The sequence below is a fragment of the Felis catus genome, chromosome D2 (genome assembly GCF_018350175.1).
Source record: "Felis catus isolate Fca126 chromosome D2, F.catus_Fca126_mat1.0, whole genome shotgun sequence".
In the NCBI taxonomy this organism is placed as follows: Eukaryota; Metazoa; Chordata; class Mammalia; order Carnivora; family Felidae; genus Felis; species Felis catus.
In genome coordinates, this window is record NC_058378.1 from 51,745,723 (window position 1) to 51,764,061 (window position 18,339).

Genomic DNA, 18,339 nt, shown 5'->3' on the forward strand with positions numbered 1-18,339 from the left:
CCACAAGTGCCGACTCCCATGAAAACCAAGTAAAAAAAAAAAAAACTTAAAAAAGGAAGAAATTATTGAGAGTGTTAGGCTTGTTATCAGAACTCTTTAAGATCTGCCCTCATTATCGGGGAAGGTTTGCCTGCAGACATTCTCAAGAGTGAAGTTGAGAGGCAGTAAAGCCCATTAATAAAGATGCCAAACTTTTAAAAAGTTGAGATGTGACTCCAGAGCTATGCCGTGCAATAGGGTGGCCATTAGTCACATGTGGCTGCTCAAATATAAATTAACTAAAATTTACAATTCAGTTCCTCAGTCACAATACCCACATGTAGCTAGCGGCTATCGTACAGGGCAGTACAGATATAGAACACTCACCATTGCAGGAAGTTCCATTGGACAGTATTGGACTTTCAAGAAGCATTCAAGACCAAATTGTCTGAACGAGTACAGCCCATCACTCAGAGCATTTTTCTAATTCCTCTTCGAAAACGGTCTTCAAAGCTCTTATAAACCACACTAAGAAAACATCTTATTTCATTTATTCTGAGCATATCAAGAGCCTCCTTAACAGCACACTCCAGATAGCGCTCCCTGAATAGCGATGCAAGGAGTAATTAGGCATGCCCTTTCTGCTCTGTGCCATGACCTACTGGGGGGAATAAATAAGATGTAAGGTAATAGGTGTATAAATGTAAGTATGTACAATATGCTCTTGGAGCAGAGAGAGAGAGACAACTGATTCTAATTAGGACATTAAGAAAATGCCTTCTTTGTAAAGAATTCAAGTAAATGCTACACGAGCGAGGGGTTTCAAAGTTTTGCTTTCAAATTTTGAAACAAAGGGCTGACAAGGAGTTACGTATTTTGAAAAGGTCATTCCAGTAGGAATTGGAGCAAGTAAACACTGAAGGCAAGACCAAGTGGCAAGCTATGGAAATAATTTGGGTTAGAGGTTGTTGAGGGCCCTTACTAGGTCAATGGCCAATGGTATCTAGAGAGAAAGAACACATTCGACAGAGGTCCGATTCAAAATTCAAAGCTTCAGTTTTGCCTCTACATAAACCTGTGCAATTCTTTAAAAAAAGCCATCTTGGGGGTATTCTAAAGAATAAGTTGCACAGATTCAAAACGTATTTCAGTATGTTCTGTTATAAAAACAAATCAAGAAACTGTGTGTGTGTGTGTGTGTGTGTGTGTGTGTGTGTGTGTGTGTGCATGTGTATGGATGGAGAAATTTTCTAAAGATACAGACCAAGGTCTTAGCAATTATCTGTAGTTGGGTAGGATCCAGAGTTTATTTTCTTCATTTTGCTAACCTGTACTTTCTTTTTCTATAATGACAATGTGTTGTTTATGTAATAAAGAAAAGCTATTTTTTACATAATAATTTTATTTTTCATTTTTTTAATTTTTTAAAACGTTTTTATTTATTTTTGAGACAGAGAGAGACAGAGCATGAACGGGGGAGGGGCAGAGAGAGAGGGAGACACAGAATCGGAAGCAGGCTCCAGGCTCTGAGCCATCAGCCCAGAGCCGGACGCGGGGCTCGAAGTCACAGACCGTGAGATGGTGACCTGAGCTGAAGTCGGACGCTTAACCGACTGAGCCATCCAGGCGCCCCTTTACATAATAATTTTAAAAGCCACAGTCATTAAACCTAGGGAAGAGTTCTAACAATGTTTTTAACGACGTCAACATGGCTAAAATAGTTTCTTTCACCAAGTTTACTACTACTTTAGGACAACAGTTGAAATGTGAAAAGGATGTTTTCTTTAAAAAAAAACACCTTAAAAAAATAAAACAAGTTTACTATTTCACAGCTATACTTTCTATAATTAAGGTATTAGTTATAAATTACTCTTGAAAGACCCATCAGAATTTACTTTTCTATTGTTCACTAGATTACTATTGTTTTGTGTAATTATAATAGAATGTTATCTATAATTAGACCTTCCATTACCTTGCAATTTGGTCCTTCCTTTTCTTCCATGGAAATAACCAGTTCTCTAACCTTTCCACTCTTCAAACTCCTATTCCCCATAGGTATAATTAATGGGCTTGGTTTTCTATCTGGATTTAGGAAGGTGAAATGTTTCTCCTGCCTCACTCCCAGTTTTTCCAAGGCTAATGAGTTTATACTTAGATGCCATCACTGTTGCACTTCTGGCTGACACTTGCATAGCCAAAAAGCATCTTCATACTTTTGTATGGAACTGCCAAAGCACGTCCTGCTCCACAACCCTCTCTCTCCCACCTGGGCCCCAGAGGCATGTTAGTGGTGATTGGGAATGAGGCCCTCAAGCCCACTAGTTCCCTGGGAGCCATCACTGGGAAGCTTCCCAGCATCCCCTTCCCTGCCTCCAACCCCCATCCTAGAGTTAATGTGCATCAAGAAGGGAAGGAGTTTTGCCTGGAGAGCAATGTACTTAATAGGATGTAAAAGAAAACATTGATGAATTATGGTTTGGGGTATGTAACTCACAGGAGAGTTAATCAGTGAACTTGTTTAGAAATGGATTATCTATGTTGGTGCAGTAGCAGAAATGAAAATTTCTGACTTGCCTGGTTTTGCCAATATTTAGGCATTTTGTTCTATTGAATGGGACTGCATGTACAGACACACTTTTATTTAGTCTCACACATGAAAAGAGAAAGCATAAGGCATGTAACTCAAGTGATTTCTCATCTAAGCATTTTTATCACAAATTACTAAATCTAGTTGAAAACAGAAAGGATACTTTTCCCCCTCTAGTATGTGTTCTACCAACCTAGCTTGGCAGCTCAGAACATCTTGAATTGTAGTTAAAGGTCTCCCTTTACAAAACAACAGCTAAGTTGTTGCCATATCAAAAGATCAGCAAGCTGGCCTGCTAAAAGTCGGATGTGATTATATGTTCCTCCCTAGAAGGTATTTCAGAGGTTTAACGAGGAAAGAAAATCCTGAGAAAGAATTGAAGAAAAATAGGGAGAATGCTTCAAAGTGATGTCTGTATACGTTATTTTCCCCCAAGGCTAATTAGCACAGAAATACTTTTTCCGATTACACTTGCCCCATACCTTTTACTAATTAACACTTAAATTGGTGATAATGGCAACGATAACCAGAAAGCCTTTCTATAAATGAGTCCTAATTTGTAATTCAGAAATTAATTGAATACTAATTGTTATACTCATTACATTGGTTGCTTCAGATCTGCTTGCTACAAATTCGGGGTTTGAAAAACATGCAACTTCTGCACTTTAGTACTTAGTTATGCTACTAATTCTGAATTATGTAAAACAACAGATAACCCAAACATCATCTTTGGCTTTGTTGCAGATATATTTTTGGTTCTTGGATCTGGGTATCCCTTTATCTGACAATTCACTCAACCTCAAAGCAGCAAAGCCACAACCTAAAAATCTGAAGACCTGAATGCCAAGAAATTGCCTACATTTAATAGGCAAAACAGCGCATTCTTACTCTCTCCCTCCTCTTAGATCTGCAGGTGTCCCCGCTGCTCCAGTAGACTGAGAAAAGAAAAAAGAGGGGGCGACAAGAAAGAAAAGGAAATTGTCTTTGTGGTTGGGGGTGGGGGAGAGATTGTAATATCATGATTAAGAAGCTTTCCTTTTCTGTTTGAAAGTTCTTTCCCATATTAATGATCTGACATTAAGGAATATGAGTCTACGCAGCAGCGGAGTTTGAGCCTGTCCATCTGTAACTTATAAAAGGAAAGGAACAAAGCAGGGATAGGAGGCAGGAAAGGGATGCAGGGAGAGAGCGAGATGTAGGCGCGTGGGGACGGGAAGGGAGAGGCGGATTTGGCAGTCAAAGGGGGGACGAAACGAACAGGAATGGAAAGTGTGGCCTGGCCGTCCAGCGCTGTGGTGGAGAAGGTGGAACCCACGGCGTCTCACTTCCCCCCACCCCCAGGTTTTTCCTTTGTAGGTGGGGGCTCTCAGGGCATCTGGAAAGGATCGGTGGGCTAAGAAAGGAAAGGCTGTCGCCTGAGGATGCGCAGGCTCGAGACCGCCTCTCCTGGAGCAGGCGGGCAGGCAGGGACAAGCAGTGACCCCAAGGCTTTGTGGGCACTGGGCGGGGGAGGGGAGGGGAAAGGCCACCAGCCAGGTCCCGCGGGTCCCCGACGCCCAAGGTCAGGGCTGTCCATGTAAAGCATGTGGCCGCGCCCGCCCCGCCCTAACCAGCGCCAACTCGGGCGCTCTCTATCCCCGCCCGACCCTCTGCAGACCTCCGCTTGTCCCCCCGAGCCCAGACCCTCTAGGGCAGACCCCTCCTCGCCGTGCCTGGCGACAGTCGGCAAACAACATGGCGGCTGGCGTCGGCCGCGGCGCCTCCTCTCCCAACCCCGAGAACGGCCCGGCCGGCAGCGGCGGGCGCCCCGACCAGCAACCAGCGAGCCCGGGGCGGGGCGGGGGCGGCCGCGGCGAGCGGCGAGCGGCGGCCGCGGGCCCGGGCGCGCGCGGGGGTGGTAGCAGGGCGGGGCATCCGGGCTCGCACACCAGGCCGGGCGGCGCGGGGAGCGCGGGCGCGGGGAGCGCGGGCGCGGGGAGCGCGGGCGCGGGGAGCGCGGGCGCGGGGAGCGCGGGCGCGGGGAGCGCGGGCGCGGGGAGCGCGGGCGCGGGGAGCGCGGGCGCGGGCGGAGGCGGCGGCGGCGGTTGGAAGCGGCGGCCCAGAGCCCTCTCGCGGCCGCGGCGGCAGCAGCGCCAGCCCCAGCAGCAGCCCGGCCGCCGCCGCCGCCGCCGCCGCCGCCTCGCGCTCCCGCCGCCTGGCCCGACATGAGTGAGGCGGGTCGGGTGCCCTCGCCTGCCGCGCCGCCGGAGGTGGCGGCGGCCGCTCCGGACGAGAGGAAAGGGAAGGAGCCGGAGCGCGAGAAGCTGCCGCCCATCGTGTCGGCGGGCGCCGGCGCGACTGCGGTAGGTGACGGGCGGGGGCAGCCGGGCGCCCCGACGGCGGGCGTCTGGAGGGAGGGCGGGGGGCGCTCGGAGACCCTCGGGGCCCCCCGCGGAGATGCGCCCGGGCCACCCTTCCCCGGGCTGCAGTAGAGTGTGCCTGGTGGACAGCCGCGAACACCTCTAAAGCTGCACCTTTCACCCTCGGGAAATGTTGGGGTGGCCGCGTCCGCTGGCTGTTCGCGGTTATTGTCTGCTTTGAGGGGCCCACTTTGTCTAAGGAAATGGCCAGCATCTCGGAGGCGACGTTATCATCTGTTGGATGAGGATAAGGTGTCAGGCAGGGAGGAGTGGGTTTTTCACGGAGGTGCCTGCCTGCCTGCCTGCCTGCCTTAGGGGCGCCGAGATTTCCCCCCTGGCTTCGCTTTTCTTTCCCTTCCCCCCTTCGGATTGCACAGGCTGGGCGGCGAGTTTCCACTTAATTGTGACCTTTCCGTGGCTGTCAGGGTAGTGGGAGGTAGATGCCTCGGTGATGGTTTTAGTTTTCGTTTGGTACAGACATGTGACGTAAGGTGGGGAGGCTTTTTTAACCTTTTATTTAAACTCAAGTTATCTAAGCTTGACAGGGATGATTTCCCAGCTGGATTTTCTTAAGGATTATTTGGAGAGCGCTCAGCGGCTTCAAACTACATATTGCCAGATGATGTAATGGGACAACCCCCCCCCCCTTTCCCTGTTTTTACTGATGGTTATGACTCTGGTACTTTGGAGCACACACACAAAAATTAATCTTTAACTTCTGGGATTTTTATTTGACATAACATGTACTTTCTGAAAGTTTGCTTTGGTACATTTAAAGACCATGACTTGTCATGCATCTGTGCTTGACAAAATAGTAAAAGTTTAAAGAACATGATACATTTTCTTTATTCCTACTTGCAATTCATTTCTTAAAACCTCCCTCTTAAATGACTAAGAAGTTACTAAAATAGCTCACTCTTTAAAGCGTTAGGAATAATGTTTTGATTCTGTAGGTTTTTCAAAAATGTCTAAGGACTGTGATAACTGGAAATTGTTAGAACAGGCTCTCTTCATTAAATCATTGTGGCTAAGTGTGGACAGTAATAAAAGAACACATATGGTAAAATATAGCTACAGTTGAGTGGTAAATTGGAGTTGCGGTTAGGAATCACTTTGGGAAATGCTTTGAAGGAATTTGTCATCCAACTGCTTGCAGACCCATTGGGGTTCCTGTGTTGGTACCCTGGACTTTCAGAGCTTATCCAGGACTTTCTGAACTTGCAAAAAGGCAGTGTTTTAAAAGTTCATTTCTAAATCGGTTGTTTAAAACAATGAATGCATATGCTTATGAGAAACAGTTACATGAATGTGGGTCCTCAAGTGAGTGTCCTCCCCAAAACATATTTATCTCAGTGTGGCTGAAAAATTGAAGGCTTGTAATAAAAACTTGGAGAAATTGATAGTACGGACCCAGGACTACAGACTGTTTCCTGAAACCCTTGGAATTCAGAAATTTTCAGATTTTTAGGAAGGTAATTTGGTATATAGGTCATGTATAATATCCACAAGTGGGGTCCTGGCCAGTTCCCTATAATCAACATGTCAGTAGTTCTGCAGTGTAATGTATGTTTGTTCCCACTAAGTGAGGTGAAGTCAGACTTAAGTATAAATAGCTTTAGATCAGTTCAGATCAGGTTGGATTGTCAAAGAGTTCAGGTCAGGTACATGTTTCATCACCATATTGAGTTACAAAAGCCTTTCCGTTTTAATAGCTTATGGGGTTTCGGAAGTGTGAATAAAGGATTATGGACTTTTACCACTAGTCAAACAGTAGAGTTCAGTAAGCTTTTTTTTTTTTTTTTAACCTTGAATTACAGAAATTAAAGAAAATTGAAGAAAATATGTGTTTGGTTCTCCAGAGGGCAAGAGAGCTGGGATGTCTCAGTTCACCAGCAAGTGGGGAAGGCCTTGGTGTGGAGGGGCAGGGAAAGACAGTTTGTGGCCTGTTTGGTTCTTTTTCAGCCTCCATTGTGGATTAGATGGAGCTTCTGGAAGTTTGCTTAGGAACCTGATTGCCATCAGTAACTTTTTTCTCTGGGCTACTTTTCGTGATTCTTTTTTGCCCCAGGTGATCGGTTCTGTCTGTGTAGACTGAGTTCATGATTCAATTAATGTAACCCTCCATTATTGGCTTTTTCCTAAAATCATTCTATCACGTTTTTGTGAGAGTTTGGAAATAATTCAGAGTGACAGCTCCCTAGAATGAGTAGAAGGTCAGATTATGATGACCCTAATGAAGCCTGAAGAGTTGGGACTATATCCTGGAAGTTTAAAGAAATGTGCAGGAGTGGGCTTCAGGGTGCTGGAAAGAGAACCCTAAAGTGATTGATCCTAAGACCCCTGAAGTGTGAAGGAAGCCCATTCTAGCCAGGAAGTGCCTAACACAGTGGTCTCAATCCTGACTGACCAGAGTTACCCTGGTAGCACATGAAAATCGTAATTCCCAGGTCTCCCTCCACAGCGCGGGTTTGCAACGTTTGTTGCACCGTAGAATCGCCTGGGGAGCTGTTGGAGCCATCATTGCCCGGTTTCAAATGCAAGCCAGTGAAATCAATCTCGGGCTTCTTTTTACTTCTCACATGTAGCTAAGATTGAAAAATCGATGGTTTCTGTACTGAATTAAGGGCTCCATGGAATCTGTGTTTTAACTACATTGCTTCAAGTCTACTTAGTTTGTAGAGCAGTATTTGAAATGGACTGGTGAAAGGTAGGGATTAAATGAATGAGGCACAGCAGAAACCAGGGGTGGTGGGAGAACTGAGAGAAAAGGTGGTTAAAGTGGCTCTAGGATGCTCGAGAGGCTCAGGATAGAGCCCTGAGAGAACCATCAAGGTGCGTGGTTTGTGTGGCGAGGTCGTGCAGATCTGCAGAGGTGAGGAGCCCAAGGAATTGGAAATAGTGCGTGGATACGAAAGGCTGGTGGTGTGAACACTGAATCTGCTGAGACTGATGGATTAGAGTGGAGGAGAATATTGCAAATTAGTTGCTACTATAGTTGCTAATGGAAGTTAGAAAAATATGGTGAATGGGGGAGAAGAAAGTGGTCAAAGGAAGAGCAGAAATGAGTGGTGGTGAGGATGAGTTTGACTGTCTACTTCAACATTTAAATCAGATGAACAGGAAAAGGGAGGAGGTTCTCCACAGGATAGGGTGGCAAGGAGTGGAATGGGTTCTAACAAGAGTTAGCTTTAATCAGGTCAGGAAGGTGAAGGGAAATGGAGAAATCAGTTTAGGATTTCAAAGAGAAATTTGCCCACAGTGAGGGCCGGGAGACTTGTCAAGTAGGTGGAAGGTGAGGGAAGGTTTTGAGGGAAAGCACAAAGTTTGTGGAGAAGATTTGATAGGAAATCAGTAGCAGGAATGAGAAGTTTGTACACATTGTATGAGGTGTGTATAAATGGGCTTAGTGGAACCACTAGCCAAAATGTAACTACCAGTTATTAAACACCTATTATGTTTAGCTTTGGGCTAGATGCTAAGAAAACATAAAAACAAGGTTTAAAAACATTCCTGCCTCGGGGTAGGCAGGGCTAACACATAGAAACATAACAAAGCAAAGCAATGTGTAGAAGTCACAGTGAGCCATAGAAACAATTTGCCCCATAGGAGACCAGGGTAAGGAAATCAATGTGTGCAGAACTGTGAAGAAAGGCCTGGAAGTAAAGGTAATTATTTAAGCTGGCTGGCCATTGAAGGATGATAGGATTTGGATGGGCAAAAGAAAGTGGGAAAAGTACTCCAGTGGGGAAAACAACATGAACAAGGCTTAGAGAGAAGCATTAGGGAGCCATACAGCGAGTCCAATGGAAGCGTGCTGGGAACTTGTGGGAGGTAAGTAAGATTGCATGGGGGCTGGAGCCAGATCACTAGGCACAGAAGTATGGACTTTTTTTTTTTTTTTTTGTCCATGGTTAGTGGGAAGCCACTGGAGTTGCTTAAATAGAGAATGAATGACATAATGAAATCCATGGTGGTGATTAGCAATAGCATGGACAGGAGGAGGAAGAGTGTAAAGGAAGGTGCTTTGTAGTCGGTACCCAAGATGACAGGTGCATCCACTCAGGTGGTGGCCATGTGATAAGGGTAAGGGGTGGAGGAACCCGCGTGATGTGGAACCTTATTAGACAACAGAATGAAAAAGAAGGAAGATTGATACATAAAAGGATTCTGCAGTTTCCAGACAGGTTCTCTCAGAGAAACGTGTTTACATAAAAAGGTAATCCAGCCAACATCATTCCAAATGATGTGTAGAAACTCACATAAACTCTGTCCCATCTAGTGTTCGGAACAATCTAACATATGGAGAATCTTGTGCCCTTTGTCCATCTTGTTCTAAACAAGAGGTGAGACAGGAGAGAGTGAAGGCTGTGGTGCCGAAGGTATTTTAAGCAATTGAATAAACAACAGATATTACAAAAATACATCATATATGTGTATGCTTAATACACATAAGTCGTATAAATAATAGCTAGTATTTGAGTACCTACTCTATCTACACTAAGCATTTTCCCTGTGTCTCTTGTTTAGTCAGATTGCACCCAAAAACAGTCACCACAACCACTGGGATGGTGAGGAAGATAATCTTCTTATTTCACAGAAAAGGAATCTGAGAGTCAGAGAGGTTACCTGTTCCTTGCTGGAGGGTAAAATGGCCGGTTAGGAGCAGAGTTGGTTTTAAAATTGAGATGTTTCTGACTCAAAAACTCTATAGTATGCTCTTTCCACATACTATATTGCTGGTGAGGGGCAGTGTGGTTCAAAAAACCTGCACCTACAGCAGTATTTGTTATTTTTGAAAAGAGGTTATGGTCCAGTGACAAGTTTGTTCAAAACTTTGTTACTGGAGATAGAACTATTATGGAAGAGAAAGATGTGTTCAAGGATATCTGATAGTGTCAGTTTTCGTGATGGTGTGAATATATCATTAACTCCTATGTAAAATAAAGCAGTCTAATTAGAGAAAAATAATCTGAGAGTCTTGCGATGTAAAAAGGAAGGGCTATAGCTATATAAACACATATCCAGGGTGTCTCTAATTTTGAGTGGGTTGTAAAGTCTGTTTGTCAATTTTTTTAACTGCACAGCCATTATGTAGTTGCCTGCCTATTCTCTCATTCATAACTAATTCAGAATGTTAGGACGTGAGTAACTTGACTATATTTAACAATTGGAGAAAAGTGGTCGTTGTGCGTTGTGAACCAGGGAACCTCCAAAAGTGCCTTATATGATTCTGAATCTTCTTCACAGGGGAAATGAGAAGACTAAATTAATACACAAAAAGCATTTAGGAAAGAGGCTTGACAAAGTGAGCTGAATAAATGTTGGATGATATTATTATTAATATTATTATTTGCAAACCAACATCTGTCGCTGGAAAGCTGTTTGTAAGCCAGCCAGCCCTTTCTAAGTCCATCCTGTGGCTTTGGTACTCTCCTTCACACCTTTGTGTATCAAGCCTCCAGCCCCGTACCACCCTGTCTTCTTTCTCCTTTCCTTCTGTGCGTAGACACCACACACACACACAGACACACACAGACACTCACACACACTGAATTAAAGGACCTCACGCGTCCTCTGAACTCTTCAGGGCTGGTGTACGCCTGGGTTCACGTGAATTTCTTTTTGGAGAGGAAAAGAAATAGCTTCACAAAGGGATACAGCTAGTGTTGCCAGAGCAGCGGCTTGTTTTGGCATAGTGTTTGGAAATTAACTTATTTTGAGTTTGAGTTGAGGAAGAGAGAGTAGAGAAGGATCAACAGAAGACAAGTGAGGAAGTAGGTGGAGCTGAGAAGGCTCTGGGAAGCTTTGATTTCCCTACTTTTTCTCTGGTCTTGCCTTGCAAAAATGTTAGACTGCTACGCCTTGTATGAATAACAAGTTGTTCCTAAGTTGATATTTGTAACTTAGTGACATTTTGGTATGCAATCAAAAAACATCTTTGGGGGAATTATTGTAGTAAATGAATATGCCTCTTAAAAATAGAAATTATTGGGGTGCCTGGGTGGCTCAGTCAGTTAAGTGTCCGACTTCGGCTCAGGTCTCATGATCCTGTGGTTCATGGGTCGGAGCCCCATGTAGGGCTCTGTGCTGACAGCTGGGAGCCTGGAGCCTGCTTTGTGGATTCTGTCTCTTGCTCTCTCTGCCTCTCCCCCTCCCCTGCTCGTACTCTGTCTCTCTCTCTCTCAAAAATAAATAAAACATTTTTTAAAAATTTTAAAATTAGAAATTATTGAAATTTTACTAATTCAACTGAATTGAAAAGTCTGTCTGAAGTCTGAGCCTAGTCATTAAAAAGATCTCTCTTTCAAATTACCTTGCTTTTGATCCACATGTTTTTATTAAAGAATAGCAAATTGGTTGAGGAATTGCGATTGCATCGAATCAGACATTTTAAAAGTAGTATTTTACTGTATAAAGATAATCTGTTGATGAAAAAATTTTTTTCTATTCCTATGTTGTAAGATATGTGAATAAAATTTCCCATGCCACCTTGCTTTCCTGATAAGCGAATACTGAATTTTCTGAGCTTCAGGACTAACCTTTCTTTTATATTAAGTCGGATTACTTTTCATTTATTTATAAGATTAATTAATTGCATTGTGACTTTTCTGGTGTCAAGATTTTGTTTCAGAATCCACATCCTTATTCCTAGTCTCCTTTGAAAGAATTGGTTTATGTCACTTAAGAAAAGCAATTCCACTTGGACTGGTGCTACTTAGTTTGGGAGGGAAGTTCACACCTTGCAAGTAGCTAACTTTTCACATCTTAATAGAAGGCTATAGAGCAAAGTTAGCACTTTTGATTTTATAACGCAGCATCCTAATAGGGAACTGTGAAAAAAAAAACAAAAACAAAATGTCTTTATCCAGTAACAGGGCTTAAAATAGTCTCCTTTGTAGACTAAATACAATTGAGGCCTCTCATCTGATGTGTCCCTAACTGGTGGTTTAGGTCAGTTTCTATTAAAAAAAAAAAAAATTGATAAAGCAGAGAATCTTAAATGCTTTTTATTTTAACTTAAACATATAAAAAAATTTAATGTTTATTTTTGAGAGAGGGAAAGAACAGGAGAGGGGCAGAGAGAGAGGGAAACACAGAATCCGAAGCAGGCTCCAGGCTCTGAGCTGTCAGCACAGAGCCTGACATGGGGCTCGAACTCACAAACCATGAGATCATGGCCTGAACCAAAATCAAGGGTCAGACCCTTAATCGACTGAGCCACCCAGGCGCCCCATTAACTTAAAACATATAAATGTACATATGTTCACCTGCCTTTTGATACAGTGACCTTTGCTCAGTATCATAGAAAGTCACTTAATCTTTTGTAAAGTTTTTCTATGCATGATAGGTAGTCCCCGGACTCCTTAATACTGAATGATACATGCATTACCTTAGGAGCACTTAAACTGTTGCTGAAATATTTATCTTTGGATTTGAAAAATAAATTTCAGTGAGGCATGGCCCAAAGTATAGATTGCTCTTATCCCTACATGCATATCAGAAATCACCAATGCAAGAAACTCAGTTTTTATCCATTTAGATAATCTTTCGTTCTTTTTCTATAGTCTATTTTATACTGCATTTATATTTACCACTTTTCCATCAAAGCCCTTCATCCAAAAGTGATGCAGGGATATTCTGAATCAGAATAATAGTTCTTTTCTTTTTCCTAAGGTTGTATGTTGTATTGAGTCTAGTTTAGGAAAGTATGTTTTCATCTGTCTGGATCAGCTCTGTCGAATAGAAATATAATGTGAACCACACATGTAATTAAAAACTTTCTAATAGCTACATTAAAAAGAGTAAAAATAAAGAGGAAAAGTTACTTTTAATAATATATTTTATTTAGCCCAACATATCCAGAAACTTACACTGCGGTATTTAACCAATATGGACACTTCCTGAGAGACTTTGCCTCTCTTTCGTACTAAGTCTTTGAAAATTGTGTATTTTATACTTCATAGATATCTGTTTGGACTAGCACATTTCAAGTACTCAGTAGCTCCCTCTAGCAAATGTAGTATATGCTCCAGCAAATGGGCATATTAAGCAGTGCAGATCTAGAGAATATCTTCTTGTCCTCCCAAGATTCCTTAAATTCATTCTTAGTTTGAATGCCTATTGTTGCAATCCTCAGAGTGTCCTCCTCCTCCTCCTTATAGAGATACATGAGGTGGAAACTACTTCTATGATGATACTAAGTGTAGCATCGGAGTGTAGAGCGTAGTTTTCTAGAGGATACATGACACTTGGTATCGCAACAAATTGAACACAGAAGCAGGTAGAAGAATCCAGCTGTCTTCTGTGAAATCAGATGTTAAAAAATAGATTTGCAAAATGCAAAACAATGGCACTCTTCTCACTAAGAGGTTTGTTTGGGAAAATAATATTTTCCACAAACGGGTTTATTGTTCTCTTAAGAGGAATTAATACATGCAATAATTTTTAAGAGGGTAAAGGGATTCTGAGACCAGAAAGTTGGAGACACAGGTTGAATTCCCTTGGTTCTTTATTTGGCATTATTGATGACAGGTATTCTACATAAGTGTGTTTTCCAACTAACGAAGTGTTATTGCACATTTTAGAATGTCCAGATGTTGTTTATTGTATGGAGCGTTTTCTAAAATACATCATGTACATGTCAGATAGACGATACTGAATGTAATCTAGCATGTCCTGTTGACTGGACCCCTGCGACAGCTCTACATCCAGAGCTTACGTATCCGCGGAGCTCTGTGTCAAGTTCATCTAGCTGTACATTTGCAGTGTTGGTCTCTTCGGTGAGTAAAATTTCGGCCAGTTGACCCATCTAAATAGCTAGAATGTCACATTAATTTTCACTTGATACAGTTTAAAATGCAAGCATTTCCAGCTTGTTCACAAAACTAGTAGGTTGAACCATGTTATGAATGAATAATGAGTTTTGTAGATAGAGAAATTCAATTTTAATTCAGTCTAACATAGTGGTGAGATGCTATGGCTTGAAAATGTTTCATGGTGAAACAGAGCCAGCAAGGATTATTTTACCAATGATTGGTTTAGAATGTGAACCAAAATGTTTTATATTGTACAGCAGCTTTTGGGGATTCGAGGATGAGCAAGGTAAATTTTATCACAATCTTGAATATGGTGGAACTTGGTATTCAGCACAAAAGCTATTATGGAAAACTATGAATGTCCTTTTTATTAGTATCTGATGAGAAATATGGTAAAGAAATCAGAAATTTAACTCGGGTAGTTTGTTCCTCAGTAAAAGTTGAAAATAGGAATTTGTATTAAAATAAAATTTAAAATAAAGTTGGCAGTATTATATGTTAACAGGAGCAGAGCAGTTTTTGTCTATTTGTCTAAGTATTTTTTATTTCCATTTTTTGAAATTGCTTGTGATTATAGAGACCACTGAGGTCAATGTTAGGTACTTGTGAAATGTAATCTTTGATTAGTTATATAATTACTGCGCAAAAATTTTTCTGCTGTTCGTTGAACTCACAGTTGCCTCTGCCTAGAGAGTCAAGTCTCTTATTTGCTATACCAGGTTTAAATATTTTGAGTTTTTTCCTCAATGAATTCTTGCTGTTCCCTGCCCCCCCCCCCCCCATTTGTGCTTATCTTCAATCTGTAACAGCTGGTTGGGTATCCTGCTACTCTGTGTTCTTCAACACATCCAGCCCACTGTTTGCAGGCTGGCCACATTCCAGGACTTCATCCTTAATGTTCTCCTTCTGTAGGACTCACAGATCGCATTTCCGAAACTCCTCACGAAACCAGATGTAATAATTGTGGTAGATCCAATTCTTAGATGACTCAAAAAGTAATGATCTCTAACCTTTAATTTAGTCTGATGTTTGATGTCAGTTAATACCCAATAGCTTGTTGAGTTGTTTCTCTGATTTTTAGTTTACACGGCACAATATGCTGCCCTGTTTCTTCTCATGAAAGTATTGGTTTCGTGTAAGAGTTCTCTTATGTCTTGGACAAGAGTGTGGGGCAGCGGCTGTTTTGAGAGTTGGCTGTTGTTAATCTGTAGTGTACTGTCAACCTGTAAAACGGTCCACGATTTATCCCACGTCATCTAAGTATAAGGTATCAAGAACACAGCTGTCTTACAAACGAGAGACTTACGAGACCAAGGATTTTTTTTTTTCATTTCATTTAAGGTTTTTTGATTAGAAGGAGCAGAAAGTAAGGCCAAATATGCCTCCTTTTTGAAAAAGGTGGGGGACGCCTGGGTGGCTCAGTCAGTTAAGCATCCGACTTCGGTTCAGGTCATGATCTCGCAGTTCATGGATTTGAGTGCCACATTGGGCTCCAGTTTGGAGCCTGGAGCCTGCTTCGGATTCAGTGTCTCCCTTTCTCTCTGCCTCTCCCCCACTCACATTCTGTCTCTCTCTCTCAAAAATAAACATTAAAAATTTTTTAAAAAAGAAAAGAAAAGGGGGGGTTATTGCAATGATACATGCATGCATATCAGAACCAGAAAGCAAAGTGGAAGAGAGACTGGCTACTTTCTGTGCCTCTGCTGTTCTCTTACTCTTGGCTGGGCTCTCTTTTCCATATTCCTTTATCTGAAGTCTGGAAAGACCTTCTGATGAAATGCTAGGAAGCATCAATGCCCTTTATGTCAGGTAACCTAATGTGTAGCCACATAGGCTACAGATGGCTGCCTTTTGGTTGAGTGCCTGTCTCCGCTCCCATCCTTGGCCATTCCTGCACAAAGAATAGCAGTAATGCTATGGGGTCAACAGAAGCAAACATTGGATTTGGCAGCCATGAAACATGCTCGGTGTATCTTCCCTCAAACCTTTGTACCTTTCCAGCCACTGGCCTTTCTCCCCTGCTACGAAGCTTCTGGACAGAGCAATCCCTGCTCATTGCCTACATCCCAAATTTCCCATTCATTCACCAGTCCATTTCATATAGTTTCTGCCACTGCCTTCCCTGAATTTGTTGTCTCCAGTGTCCCCTAGATCTCACACTTGCTCATTCTAGTAGGCTCATTTCAGACCTAACCACTCTCCATCATTTAACATCGTTGATCACTTTTTTCTTGAAACTTTATCCTCCCTTAGTTTTTAACACATCACCTTTTCTTGGATTTCATATCTCTTTGGCTGTTGACTCCTTTTCTTCTTTGTCAGCTTAATCATACATGCCTCAGAGATACTGTAGGTTGAGTTCTAGGGCACTGCAATAAAGCAAATATTGCAATAAAGTGAGTCAAATGAATATTTTGGTTTCCCGGTGCCTATAAAATTATGTTGACACTATACTGTAGCTTATTAAGTGTACAAAAGCATAATATCTAAAAATCAATACACATACCTTAATTAAAAATACTTTATTGCTAAAAAATGCTAACCATCATTGGACTTTCAGTGAGTTGTAATTTTTTTCGTGGTGGAGGGTCTTGCCTTGTTTTTTTTTTTAAGCAAAGCCTTTTTACTTATTTTCTTTAAAGGATGGGGAGAAGGGCAGAGGAAGAGTGAGAATCCCACACTCAGTGTGGAGCCCAACATGGGGCTCAATCCCATGAGCCAGAATCAAGAGTCAGACACTCACCCAACTGAGCCACCCAAGCACCCCAGTCTCGCCTTGAGGTTGGGGTGTCTGTGGCAGTTTCTTAAGACAACAGTGAAGTTTGCTGCATCGATTGGCTTTCCTTTCACAAATGATTTCTCTGCGGCCTCTGATGCTGGTGGATAGCATTTACCCACAGTAGAATTTCTTTCAAAATGAGAGTCATTTGTCTCAAACCCTGCTGCTGCTTTATCAACTAAGTTTTCGTAATAATCTAAATCCTTTCTTGACATTTCAACAGTCTTCACCAGGAGTTGATTCCATCTCAAGAAACCACTTTCTTTACTCATCCATAAGAAGCAACTCCTCACCTGTTCAAGTTTTATCGTGAGATCGCAGCCGTTCAGTCCCACCTTTGGGCTCCACTTCTGATTCCAGTTCTCTTGCTCTTTCCACCACATCTCCCTCCAGTGAAGTCCTGGGCCCCTCAGAGTCCTCCCATGAGGGTTGGAGTCAACTTCTTCCAAACTCCTGTGAATACTGATATTTTGACCTCTTCCCATTAGTCACAAATGTTCTTAATGTCATCTGGAATGGTAAATCCTTTCCAGAAGGTTTTCGGTTGACTTTGCCCAGGCCTATCAGAGGTAATCCTGCCTATGGCAGCTATAGCTTCATGAAATGTATTTTTTAAATATGACTTAGAAGTCAAAATGACTCCTTGATACATGAGCTGTAGAATGTTGTGTTAGTAGGCGTGGAAACAATATTCGATGCCTTGTACATCTTCATCAGAGTTCCTGAGTGACCAGGTGCCTTGTCAATGAGCAGTAATATTTTGAAATGCATCTTTTTTTTTTCTGAATAGTAGGTCTCAGCCGTGGGCTTAAAATACTCAGTAAACCATATTGTAAACAGATGTGCTGTCACCCAGGCTTTGTTATTCCATTTATAGAGCACCGGGAGAGTAGACTTAGCATAATTCTTAAGGGCCCTAGAATTTCCAGAATGGTCAATGAGCATTGGCTTCAAGTTAGAATCACCGGCTGCATTAGCTCCTAGAAGAGAGTCAGCCTGTCTTTTGAAACCAGGCATTAACTTCTCTTTTCTGTGTAGGTTTTAGATGAATCTTCTTCCAATAGGAGGCTGTTATGTCTACACTGAAAAATCTGTTGTTTAGTGCAGCCACCCTCATGAATTATCTTAGCTAGGTCTTCTGGATAACTTCTGCAGCTTCTACATCAGCACTTGCTGTTTTACGTTGCACTTTTATGTTATGGAGACAGCTGCTTTCTTTAAACCTCATGAACCAACCTCTGCTAGCTTCCACCTTTTCTCCTGCAGCTTCCTCACCTCTCTCAGTCTTCATGGAATTGTAGAGAGTTAGGGCCTTGCTCTGGATGGGGCTTTGGTTGAAGGGAATGTTGTGGCTGCTCTGATCTTCTGTCCAGATCACTAGACCTTTTTTCATATCAACCATAAAGCTGTTTGGCTTTCTTATCATTCATGTGTTCATGGGAGTAGCCCTTTTAATTTCCTTCAAGAACTTTTCCTTTGCATTTTCAACCTGGCTGTTTGGTGCAACAGGCCTAATTTTCAGCTTATTTCATGCATCAAAATACCTTCTTCACTAAGCAGAATCACTTCTGGCTTTTGATTTAAAGTGAGATATGCAAGTTTTGCCTTCACTTGAGCACTTAGAAGCCATTGTAGGGTTATTAGTTGGCCTAATTTCAATATTGTTGTTTCTCAGGAGACAGGGAGGCCCAAAGAGAGGGAGGGAGATGGGAGAAAGGCCAATCCATGAAACAATCAGAACACACACATTTACCAATTAAATTTCCCATCTTATATGGG

General features: G+C 42.4%; 1 protein-coding gene across 7 annotated transcripts in view; it reads left to right on the forward strand.

The window, feature by feature from the left end:
• Positions 1-4,653: 4,653 nt before the first annotated feature.
• HECTD2 (HECT domain E3 ubiquitin protein ligase 2) overlaps positions 4,654-18,339 on the forward strand; it is a 78,025-nt gene continuing 64,339 nt past the window's right edge. For 3 of the 7 annotated variants that reach the window (XM_023240718.2, XM_023240719.2, XR_006587157.1), the window contains exon 1: positions 4,656-4,908. In XM_023240718.2, the coding sequence (XP_023096486.1) occupies positions 4,771-4,908 (138 nt within the window). In that variant the 5' untranslated portion in view covers positions 4,656-4,770. Of the gene's footprint in view, positions 4,909-18,339 lie in introns of all 7 variants that reach the window. The other 4 variants (XM_045040403.1, XM_045040404.1, XR_002736879.2 and 1 more) reach the window with 3 other exon arrangements.